At 43.7% G+C, this 12,349-nt stretch overlaps 2 protein-coding genes across 3 annotated transcripts; both read left to right on the top strand.

The window, feature by feature from the left end:
• The first annotated feature begins 4,920 nt into the window (after nt 1-4,920).
• LOC149035922 (uncharacterized) lies at nt 4,921-7,909 on the top strand. Its single transcript, XM_089191684.1, has 6 exons — nt 4,921-5,215; nt 5,337-5,551; nt 5,911-6,220; nt 6,356-6,448; nt 6,933-7,066; nt 7,237-7,909. Exons 1-6 carry the CDS (start codon nt 5,057-5,059, stop codon nt 7,739-7,741), a joined length of 1,416 nt encoding a protein of 471 aa, XP_089047810.1. The 5' UTR covers nt 4,921-5,056; the 3' UTR covers nt 7,742-7,909.
• A 1,068-nt stretch (nt 7,910-8,977) lies between these two features.
• LOC149035921 (PDZ domain-containing protein GIPC3-like) lies at nt 8,978-12,077 on the top strand. Of its 2 annotated transcripts, none has more exons than XM_089191685.1 (3): nt 8,978-9,121; nt 9,241-9,620; nt 12,016-12,077. In XM_089191685.1, exons 1-3 carry the CDS (start codon nt 9,105-9,107, stop codon nt 12,069-12,071), a joined length of 453 nt encoding a protein of 150 aa, XP_089047811.1. In that variant the 5' UTR covers nt 8,978-9,104; the 3' UTR covers nt 12,072-12,077. The 2 variants fall into 2 exon arrangements, with proteins under 2 accessions (XP_089047811.1, XP_089047812.1); XM_089191686.1 differs by lacking the exon at nt 12,016-12,077 and adding an exon at nt 9,951-11,092.
• The last annotated feature ends 272 nt before the right edge of the window (nt 12,078-12,349 follow it).

The raw sequence follows: 12,349 nt of genomic DNA, 5'->3' as shown, positions 1-12,349 counted from the left end.
GCTACCCGGGTTTAGTTTGTAATTTTCACATGTAGGTATTTGGCTTAAATTAAGCTGAAACACCACTGCTCTAAGCCAATCAAATCGCAGAAATGTCTCATGTGCTAGTATACGGGCATTAAAACCGGACAGTGCAACCTCGATGTATGAAACCCTTTCACTCCCAAGATCTGATTAGTAATTGTCCTTACTATCTGCCAGACAACTCTTACGATGTGAGTTCAAAGAATTTGGTATTGGCTCAACTACTAATCCCACGATCGATGTTCTTCTCCATTCTCGTCACCTGCCTGCTTGATATTGTATTCATACTGTAAGGAGAAGTTCTGTCTTGGTCACTTGTGGGAGTGGAGGGTTCATATTTATTTCATTTCGCCAATTTGACAGGCACGTTTTCTGTGATTAGAATTTCCTCTAGGAGTATTTCATTGTCCGAAGCTTTTTGATTTTGGCTCCAATAATTTTTTTTTAAATTTTGGAGCGCGGGCTCAACTCTATGCATACACCCCAGTACCCCCTCGGTGTCGAAATGGAAACAGACAAAACACATGGCGAAGGTAGTGAGTAGTTGTTGTTTTTACTAGATATATCTAGTTTTGAGGTCCTCTTTGAAAACCATACCTTTTTTTCTGAAAGTTTCCTCAATAAAGATGATTATTATAACCACAAACAGACATACGCTATTATTATTATTATTATTATTATTATTATTATTATTATTATTTGTGCTAGAGGTGCGCTGCGGCGCGACTCGTATCGGCGTCACTTAGTGGTAAAGACATAATAATAATAATAATAATAATAATAATAATAATAATAATAAAGCCTTTATTTAAAGAGGGTGGCACTTAATAGCCAAAGGCTAATAAACTTGTGGCCCTCACAACTATTTACAATCTAAAATACTGTAAGCTAAAATATATATATATACAGTTAAAATATAAAATATGACAGGATTCAATTATAAGATAAAAAATAAATTATTAAATTACGAAATGATGCAAAAGTTGTTGTTCCTTAAAAATATTGGCAAACATGTTCTTTTTAAAACATGCTACAGAATTTAGTTTCCTAATTTCAATTGGTGTACTGTTCCACAGTCTTGTTGCCGAAACAGCGAAAGAGCGTCCTCCTGTTCATTTAGATAATTCGGCAAAGTCCCATTAATTCGCTTATACATTATTGTGCATTTATCAATCTTAGGTTGCTCATAAAACGGGATCCAACCTAGCTTGTTAAACAAAGCAACTGATGGTGTCATGCGATCGGCATGACAAATAACGCGTGCCGCTCTTTATCGCAATTTGCCCAAACAACGTTAGCGTAAGACATAACGGGGCGAATAATGCTATTATAAAACTGAAGTCGCTGTTTAAGGGGTAGACACGCTCGGATCTTACGCAATATTGCGATTCTAGAGGCCAACTTTTTACATACTTTCTCAACATGTTCATTAAATGACAATTTGCTGTCAATGTCTACGCCTAATAAGGTAGCACAATCCACATGGAGCAGATGGCTCGTTTTTATTGAATCGATTGTCGGTTAATTTGGTCGTTACTCAGAGTGGTCGTAGATACGAACATAGTTGCAATGCTTGTCTGTTTGTTTACACTTGTCTGTTTGGTTTTGTAATCGGACCTTTCAGCGTCACCGCGCCCATATGCCAAAAGCGAGTTTGGCGTCCCCAACGGTCGCATTTTCGTTGATCGAAGCCCAGGGCACAGGCGGGACCGACAGGTGAGTTACCTGCTCTGTAACTGCGTTTTTCATCATTGAGAGAAAGTATGCAAACTGATCTTTCTTGTGGCATTTGTCGGAATTTTCGATGGATTCGAGATTTAAAGGCCAAAATCGTCTCGGATCGGACCTTTCAGCGTCACCGCGCGCATATGCCAAAAGCGAGTTTGGCGTCCCTAACGCTCGCATTTTCCTTTGTCGAAGCCCAGGGCACAGGCGGGACCGATAGGTGAGTTACCGGCTCTGTAACTCCGTTTTATCAGCATTGGGCGAGAGTATGCAAACTGATCTTTCTTGTGGCATTTGTCGGAATTTTCAATGGATTCGAGATTTAAAGGCCAAAATTGTCTCAGATGCGAGTGAACACCCAGCCAGCAAATTCTTGTCGTTTTGTTGTACCGAAACTTTTGTGCTTGAACGCCGTTTGTATCGTCTGTACCGTACCCAGTTTTTGTCTTTTTGTTTGCTGTTTTTTTTTTTTTTTTTTTTTCTTTTTTGGATTGACCCTGCTTTACTCGCAAGACGAGACATTCGCGTCAACGGTCAACTCTGGTCTGGTCTGGCTTGGTTAATGTTCAATCTCGACCCAAACGCCTCGTTAACCGCGTCTCGAGATCTCACGAATTCAATTTTTAGGTGGCCGTAAGCATCAGTGATGGTAGTACCTAGACAACATCGCAAAGTCTTTTTGTTCTGTTTTAATTCGTGTTCATCTTATTTCATCTATTTTTTTTTTTTAATTTTTATTTATTTTTTTTAAATTTTTTTTCTTTTGAAAGTGGAATTTGGTAAGCGTGTGACTGTTGTGGAATACTGACACGATGAGCGATATCGAGGGGGGAGGTGAAGATCAAAGCTACGCTGACTGCTCGGTCGACGGCGACGACAGCCCCCGCTATCCGAGCCCGTCGGCCGAATCCATGGATAGTTGTTCTCTCGACTCTAGCGACCAGGAAGAAACTGATCCCGCCGGCGAGCCCACGCCCGCAGCAAGGCCAGAATCACCGCCACCCGTTGCAATAAACCTAGTATCGGACGACGAGGAGCGCGGAGAAGACGATGGTGGAGACGAAGCCCCACAAGAGCCTCCCGTGGCCGCCCTCTCTCCCAAGAGGGCATCCCACGCGCCGCGTCTAACAGATCTCCCGCCCGCAAACCCTAAGCAAAGGTCCAGGAAGAAGACCGCATCTCAACAACCGCCACCCGTTGCAATAAGCGCAGTAGTATCCGACGACGACGGTGACGAGCAGCTTCAACCAGGTGGTGGCGCAGAGGAAGCACCACGACAGCCTCCCGTAGCCGCCCTTTCTCCGAAGAGGGCGGCCTATCACGTGCCGCGTCTCACAGATCTCCCGCCGAAGCTGAAAAGGTCCAGGGAGAAAACCGCACGTCACCACGGTCAACACGTGCTCGCGGCAACAAGGCCGCAACTAGCGCCGCCCGTCACCACCGGCATACCCCACGCCCACGACGACCAGCAGCACGGAGACGATCGTGTGGAGGAAACCTTACCACAGCCTCCGAAGAGGGTGGCGCATCACGTGCCGCCTCTTACAGACTTCCCACCACATCTGCAAAGGTTCCCGAAGGCGGCCACATCTCATCACGGTCAACCCATGCCCGCCGCACGGCTGGAAATACCGCCACCCGTCACAACGAGCACACCCGATCGTGAGGAGAAGCCAGGGCATGATCGTGCCGAGGAAACCCCACAGCAGGTTCCCGTAGCCCCCCTTCCTCCCAAGAGGTCGGCCTACGCGCTGCGCCTCACAGATCTCCCACCAGATCTGCAATGGTTCATGCAGGAGACCAAGTCTTTTTTCACAAGGCCTCATGCGCTGGAGAGGCACGGACAGATGCTCGCCGCGAGCACGTTCGACAAAGCCTTGGAACGCATCCTGTGTGAGTATGGCGGCTCCGCATTTTACATTATTTGCTAGTTGCATCGCTCGTGGCATTTTCGGTGATGGAGCACACAAAAAAAAACAAAAAAACAAAAAAACAAAAAAAACAAAAAAAAAAAAAGAAGAGAAAGAAAGGCAAACCAGATAAGCAAACAGAGGAATGGAACGCGCTCCAATTTTCTGGTCCTCTTTTCATGTTTCTCGGCCATCTATCCTCAGGTTAATAACGTTAGATCTGCCCCACAGGGGATTCCCTGTGGGGTGCCTCAAGGTTCTATTCTTGGTCCCTTATTTTTTATCCTGTATGTTAATGATTTGAACAATGCTTCCCTGCTTGATGCAATCTTGTTTGCTGATGATACAAACTTATTTATCTCCCATAATGACCCTGTTTACCTAATTAACACATTAAATAGAGAATTAAACAAATTGTCAACCTGGTTTGCAGCAAAGCGGCTCTCCTTGAATTTAGCCAAGACTAATTTTATGGTATTCAAGCCTTGGCAAAAGAAGCAATCCTTTGAATTTCAAGTTTTCATAAACGAGCAGCCTATTCTTCGTGTTTCTGAGACCATGTTTTTGGGTGTTTTATTAGATGACAATTTGACCTGGAAATCGCATATATCCTTAACAGCAAATAAATTATCCAAATCTATAGGTATTATTCATAAATCTAGGTTTTTTCTCTCTACTCACTCCCTTCGTACTTTATACAATTCTATGATCCTTCCATATTTGTATTATTGCAATTCAGCTTGGGCTGGTACCTATAAGTCAAACCTTCAAAGAATTGTAACCTTACAGAAACGTGCGTTAAGAATAGTAAGCAATTCTACATACATTGCCCATACTGGCCCTATTTTAAAGGAACTTAAACTCTTAAAATTTCATGATATCCATTCGTTTCAATTAGGTACTTTTATGTTTTCATTCGAGAACTCTACACTCCCTTCCAAATTCAATAACTTTTTTTTACTGAATAGTCAAATCCACAATTATAATACTAGGAATGCTCAGTCCTTCCGTTTGCCACTGTGCAGAACGAACACCAGGAAGTTTTCAATTTACTTTCAAGGTCCAAACTTTTATAATTCGTTAAATTCTGACATAACCAGTTCTCCCTCCTCCCCTTTTTTTAAAAGAAAGCTTAAGGAATTTCTTCTCTCTAAGTATTAGCTTCTGTAAGGCAGTAATTCTTAACTAACTTACTTAATATGCGTGTGCGTGTGTGTGTGTGTGTGTACGTGTGCGCGGTCAAAGTTAATTACCATAAGTCCATATTGTAATTCTAATATAAGATTAGTTATTTTAAGTGAGAAAGCCTGACTTGTTATAAGCCTCGTGGTTTCTTTCAGGTTTTCTCGCCATTTATTTTCTGTCATCAATTTTCTTCATTTTTTTTTTTTTTTTCCATGTGTAAATGTCGTATATGGCAAATAAATATTGTATATTGTATATTGTATATTGTAGGTTATCTTGGATACGTTCAGCGAATCCGGCCCGGAGAGTCGCCTTCAGTCCAAGACTTCCATCGCGGGGATCTTATCGAAGGATACCTAGACTATCTGAAGGTGGGTATCGAGGTTGTTTTAGAACGTTGCACGTTGCAACGACAACGACAGATGATTGTAGATTATCATTTGACCTGCTAAAAGACATTTACGACACGTTGCCATCTCGTCTCTACATCAGGAGGAGAGGAACTTGAGTCCTGCGACCCTAAGCGTGCACGCGAGCAGTCTGCTGTACCCACTGAAGTATTGCTATCGGGGATTGGGGCCACAATTCGAAGGTATCCGCATTATCTCCCAGCTCAGAAGAACGGCCACTGTACTTCAGAAGCAGGGGGATCTGGAGAGGGCGACCGCAGTCGAAGATCTCAAAGCGCAAAGCAAGTGGCTGGATTGGTAAGTGTGCTAGTTAGTTAGTGTAAAACAAAACAGAAACAAAACAAAACGGAAACAAAACGGAAACAAAACGTGTCTGTCTTTTAAACATCTTGGATGATCAATCGGGAAAAGGTAAAAAATTTAAAAATAGTCAGAATCGTGTTTTGTGAACGCTTGTCCTCGAGGTCTACAGTTCCTGCCTGCCTGCCTGCCTGCCTGCCTGCCTGCCTGCCTGCCTGCCTGCCTGCCCTTTTGAGTAGACGACTGCATTCAGAGTTGAAATGCTTGAAAATAAATGCAAGAAGTACAGTTTCAATTTGTAGGAATGAATCGTTTCTAAAGATATTAAAGAACACTGGTCCCCGCTTTCTCTTAAGGGAACAAGTCCTCCTAGCTAGGGAAGCCCAGCGGTGCCGGTTTGAATTGGCCAAGGGCAGACAGCAACGCGCTCAGGAGGCCCGCGACCTGCTGCTTTTGTCACTGTACACCCACCTCCCGCCCAGCAGGGGCCTAGAAATCAGGACGATGGAGTTGGTCTTGGAAAGCCAACTGGAAGAACCGTTTCAGAAAGCGCACTATCGTGACAGAAACGTGGCCTTGATCAAGACAGATGGCGACGGCATCGTGCTACACCTCGGAAGGTTCAAAACCTGCAAGCAGAGCGGGCCTGAAACTATTCCCATACAGGTAATTCTTGTCACGACTGAACGACTGACACGAGCAGAGTACGGAAATTAACAAGAGTTCTGAGCACACTTTAATAACAGTCTCTCTCTCTCTCTCTCTCTCTCTCTCTCTCTCTCTCTCTCTCTCTCTCCGCAGGCAGACAGCCAACTCTGCAGGCTGTTCATACAGTTTGTATCAGAATTCAGAAAGGTGCTTAATCCGACGCTGTGCAGCAACTACCTGTTTCTGGTAAGTATAGGGTTCCCCGTCTTATAGCCAGCTAGCTAGCGCGGGCTAAAATTGCCGGGCTCGGCAAGGCAAAATTGTCCAACTCATGCCGTCGCCGGGTGAAGTAGCACTCGCTTGAAACTAGCTAACTGGTTAGGAATTTTTGGGCCGAAGAGGACTCTTTGAAAACACTGGCCGTGGGTCACAGTCACCACAGGCCCTGGTTGTTCAAAGCTGGGTTAAGGTAACCCAGGGTTAGTGTGAAATTTGATTTCAGGTCTGAAAACTTTAAGAGAAAATTCAGTTCAAATCTTTTTGCTTGCAATTTGATCATTGCATGTTCTAAAAAGAATAGTGAAGACTTTCCCCAAAAGACTTCTGAACAAAGAAATAAAGAAAGCTGGATTAAAATTTAACCCTGGGTTAGAGCTAATCGGCCTTTGAACAACTGGGCCCACTGCTGTGCAGCAGCAGATCATTTTGACTCTGACCTATTTCATTTCAGAATTCCAAGGGTGCACCGTACTCGAGCACGTCGTTCACAACACGTTTACAGAAAATGTTCGAACTCCTGACCGGAAGCAAGGTGGCGGTATGCGGACTAAGGTCATCTTTCGTGACCTGGGCATATTCCCAGAGGTAGGTCGACATGGCTATTGAACTGCAAGTCACGTCCTTCCTTCCTTCCTTCCTTCGTTCGTTCCCCGCGAATTTTGGAATCTGTTGCTTTAAAACGCCGGCATAGCCACATCGCTGATAACCGTTTGATACGTTTTTCTTTTTGTCGTTCTCCCTCTGTCTATCTGCAGCGGATGCGACGATCAGATGAAAGACAGCCTTGCTGCTTGTCTCCGGCACTCCCGAGAGCAGGCCCAGCACACTTACGACCGACGCACGGCAAACCAGAAGAAGACCCCGGCATTAGATCTGGCCAGGCGCAAGGCCGAAGAAGAGGAGCTTGTGGCCGGGCCCATGACCAGGTCTCTCCAGCTGCCAGAGATCTCGGAGCCGGAGATCGACGTGGGCGACTTTGTGGGACTCGTGGCCGAGGACAGCACCCTACAGAAGCCTTCGATTTTCCTGGGGCGTGTTCAAGCTTTCCTGCCGGAAGGCCAAGCCCTCCTTCTATGGTACAGGCACACCGGAGGTTCTAACTATGCCCCAGACTTGGACGGTGAGCAGTGGGTGGAGTCGAGAGAGTCGCTAGTCGCTGTGAAGGTGGCTGCTGCCAAAGGCAGTCCCTACGCCATGCGACTGCTGACCAGCGTGCGCGAGATACACAAGGCAGTCATGGGCGGGGAGCGGGGATCCTGACCTCAAAAAAAAAAAAAGGACAAAGCAAAAGGACAAAGAGGAGAAAAAAAAAAACAGAACGAGAACTCTAAGAAGATCCCTTTTCTTCGCTATTGTTGTTGGACTTTTGGAAGCCGCCAGAGAGATTTCTAGCTGTCAGATAAATAATAAAAAGTGTGTGAATTTGAATTTGTCTGGCTTTTGCTGTTCTGTTCGGTCCTGTCCTGTTTTCTCGCTTTCTTGTTTTCTTGTTTTCTTGTTTTGATTTTGTTTTTGTTTTTTTTTTTGCACCCGGAATTATTTCATTTGAAGCCGTCCGTCACAAAAGCAATACACCCGACAGGCAAAAACCGGCCACGAATGGTGATTTTTCCCCGATTCAAACTTGCCCACGCACGTCCGGGCCGATTCGGACTTGCCCGCACACGAATTAATTATTTGCCCACAGCTCGCGCGTCGAAACATGTGACGGTTCAAAGGGAACTTTGATAAATATGGATCAATGATATCGAAAGGAGGTAGACTAAATGATGAACAGTTAGAGCTAAATGTTAACGGAACAGCCATTAAATCATATAATTCTATTCTAAGTTATTGGGTGTAAATATTGATGATAATTTACATTTTTCTGATCGCGTGAGTAACATCTGTTAAAAAAAAAAAAAAAAAATTAAAAAAAAAAAGAAAAAAAAAGGAAGCAGTCAAAGGCTGGGTGTAACTAATAGATTAAGGAAGTTAATCCCAGCCAAGGCTAAATTACAACTTTTTAAGGCTGCTCTTCTGCCTTATTTAACTTACTGTGGTACTGTATGGAATTGTTGCAAAGCTAGTGATTCTAGAAAAGTAGAGAGGGTACAAGAACGTCAATCTTAAATATTTTAAATACTATCAAGATCATATTATTGTAATTATTATCATCTTATTATCTCATCATATGAAGGTTATCATCTTATTATACAGGGTGGGGTATTATAAACGTGGGGTCTACTATTTTCGGGGTAGGGTAGTTTTATATGGGAAGAGCTCTTTTATCATATTCCAATAAATTTTTAACGCATAGTTTTATATAGATCAGACGAGTTTAGTTTAGGTGTGCTTACCTAGTGGGAAACTGCTATCTTATTTGACACGTAAATAAAGCTTATGATGATTTTATTTATTATTATTTGATTGGCTAGTTGGCCGGCCATCTCGGCCTAGCGCCAAATGTCCCCCCCCTCCCCCCTCCCCCCCTCCCCAAGGCGCGCGCGCACGCGCATTAGGTGACTCGACTAGCTAGCCCTGCGAGCTAGACAGACATGTCTTTTCGTTTCGCCTCCACGAAATCGGAGGCAGTGGGAATGTGGCATCACACACCTTCCATCCCCGAGGTTTCGAAGTTGCGATGTTGCTGTGTTCAAGGTAACCCTGTGCAAAGAATGATTCGTTGGGCGAGGAGAGCACTTATTTCGAGACTCTCTAGTGGCTGTATACATTATCTGAATTGAGTTGACCTGAGAATTTACATTTCTTTCCATCAGATCTTGTCTTATGTCCACGCTAACTGCATGCGGAATGGTCACGGAAGGGTTACTCGGAGGGCAAACTGGAGCTGATGGCTTCACGTCTGCACCTGTTAAAGGAGAACGCAAAACTGTGACAGTGTCTAAAGCAGGCCCATCCTTGGGTCTTCACATAACAAATGATAGTTCGGGTTGTGCACTCATCGAAGGTATCGATCCAGGAAGCATTGCGCACGAAGCTCCCGGGATCTGCGTCGGAGATCGTATAGTAGCTATAAACGGCACGACTGTCGTCGGTACCGGGCACCGTGATGTAGCTGCTATGATAGCATGGGTTCCGGTCGGAGGGATAGTCGTCTTTGGGTTGATCGAGCCTGAGAGAGAGCAGCTCAGCTCCGGTAAGTCAGCTATCATCTATTATCTATTATGACAGAGTTACAATCTGCCATGCCATATATTCTAACTGCTGATAAGTCAAATGCTCTCACTGTAAGTGAATGGAACATTGACACGGCATCCAAAGGGACCTCTTTTGTCGTGAAAAAATACAAGATCGATCGTGGTAACAGTTCAGAAACAATAATTTGCGTTCTGGTTGCTGAATAAAGTCATGCCGATGGCACTCTGCTCTTTGTTCGAAGCCTTTGCAGACCATTTGACTTTCTCGCTGTAGTGAGAAGTAATGTGGCTCTCCGATCCTCTTTTCTTTTTTTTTTTTCCCCCCTCAGCCCAGACACTCACTGGTAGTTACTGAAGAGTAAGACACTGAGTCTCCAATCCAAGTGATTCTGCTATGGCCGTTGCCAGATGAAGAATTTGCAGATTTCCAGTTCCCAGTTGATTTTATATTTGACATTCGGGGTGCAGTGTCGGATGGTAGAAGTGGAAGGTTGAAATTGTTATCAGTTTTTTTGAAAACGCGTCACTTACTCCTTGACGAAAGTCCAAAGTGTTTTGTTTCACCGACACAGGTTGTCTGAATGTTGTCTGCATGAGCATGAAAATAATGCAAGTGCAATGAACCTTTTCTTTTGGGTTTGGCCACCTTGTTGAAATCTCTCGATTCTTTCTTTACGAGTGAGTATTGAGATTACTGGTTTGGCCAGCTTGTTTAAATTTTCTCAATTCTTTACAAGTGTAGATTGTAGAGGCTAGCTAGCTAGCTAGCTGCATGGGCTGCTAACTAGATGTAGAAATCTGGGAAGGTTCTTCCTTGGCCAATTCTGAGGCTTTAACCCTTTTTTGACTCCCAAGAGTGATTCACATGTAACTTCTCCCTGTAATTAATATCTAAACATTATCTGGCAGACAGGTCAGGAGAAAACTCAACCTTATCGAGTAGAAGTGGTGATCTTGATCTAACACCAAATTCTTGTCACTTATTTACAATTATGTGGCAGCCAATCAGATCTTGGGAGTCAAAGGCCGGTTAAAGCAAGAGATTTTAAGACTTTTTGTAAGAATGTCCTCAGAGTTTTGTGTGGGAACTAGTTGCTTGGGGTTGACACTTGATGTGTTGGGTTTTTTTTTTTTTTGCTTGCTTAGGGTTAGACAGTGCAATGCAACTTTTATATTTAATTTAACCCTTCAACTCCAACCAACACAGAAGTGAGTGACCGACACAGAGTTTCTCCTTACATCATCCACACAATATCGACCATCTAGGTGACGAGAAGAGAGAAAAATGTGGATTTTGTGGATAATTAGTGGATCTAATACTAAATTCTCCGGACTCACATGATAAGAATTGTATGGTTGGCAGTCAAAAGAATTACAAGTTTGATCTGGGAGTTAAAGGGTTAATTCATGGTTCGTTCATATCTGTTTGTTAAATAGATTCGTCCAATAATAAAAATGATGATGTATCGTGTACCTAAGTACCTCCTAGATATTGTACTGATGTCTGTATTTATTTTGCACACAACTTTTTTAAATTGGTGAGAAACAACTTTCATCTACCTACTGATTCATCGGATGATCTGCATCAGGGTTACTTCTCTCTCTCTCACGGTGGGTGGCATCCAAAAAAAGAAAGAAAGAAAGACCCGAGAGGTCTCCGCTTGAGTGTTTTGCATGCCAAAAGAGTCAGTGTCTTGCTGTGCCATTTCATTTCATTTCACCCTCAAACTGCCAGAGGTGATCGACATGTGACTTCTCCCGGCCCGAGGACCAAGTCATGCACATTCCTCCAGTGAAGTACAAATCCAATCCTTGCCTGGGAAAGTGGCTATATATATATATATATATATATATATATGTATATCAAGGTAACCACTTGTGCCTGATATGTCTGATGATTCTCACCACCTGTTTGCTGAATAATGTATGGATATTATAGGGAGTTATATAGTGTCAAACACTAACAGGAGTTCAAGGGTTAACCCTTTAGCTCCCATATCAAATTTGCACCTCTCCTCACTGTCAACCATACAATCCTTTTGATGGTAGCTACTTGGTAGAATTTAGTATGGCATCAACCAATGGTCCCCAAATTGAGATGATGTTCTGGATTCTCAGCACTCATCCTGTTGATGCTGTATTGATATCGTTAGGAGTACAAATTAGAACAGTTTTGCAATGATGATGCCCAAAACAACCCTCTACCTGTGGTAAGAGGGCAGGCTTTCCTTTCTTCATTTCCAGAATTACTGGCCAGGGGTTAAATGCATGAAATGCAATCTGAATAATAATAATAATAATAATAATAATAATAATAATAATAATGATGATATTACATGTTTCAAATCAAAAATGTCAATGCTAATTTTTGACCCCTGCTTTTCTTTCCTCTAGGCCAACCAAGGACCAAGTCCTGTACAGGCACCTGCACCTGCAAATCCACCCAGTGACTGAGGTATGAATAACAATCAATTGTTCCCAAAGTGCACCACTGAAAACAGACCATTGAAAGAAAAAACATCCTTCTACTACCTGCTGGTCTATGTCCCTCCTTGACCTCTGCACAAACAGTGCCCTGCCTTTCCCCTGGCAAGCCCCGCTGCTCGCTTTGCGACGCGCGCTAGCGCTGGTGGAGCCTGTGGCTCCGGCCTCAACAGTTTGCCCTCACCAACCGGCCAGCGGTCTAGGAACGACAGCCCCTCAAAGTTTCACCTCTGCAGCTACAACT

Source organism: Pocillopora damicornis, chromosome 13 (genome assembly GCF_964200805.1).
Source record: "Pocillopora damicornis chromosome 13, jaPocDami1.2, whole genome shotgun sequence".
Lineage (NCBI taxonomy): Eukaryota > Metazoa > Cnidaria > Anthozoa > Scleractinia > Pocilloporidae > Pocillopora > Pocillopora damicornis.
The sequence above is the reverse complement of the archived record's forward strand: the minus strand, read 5'-3'. Positions and strand labels throughout refer to the sequence as shown.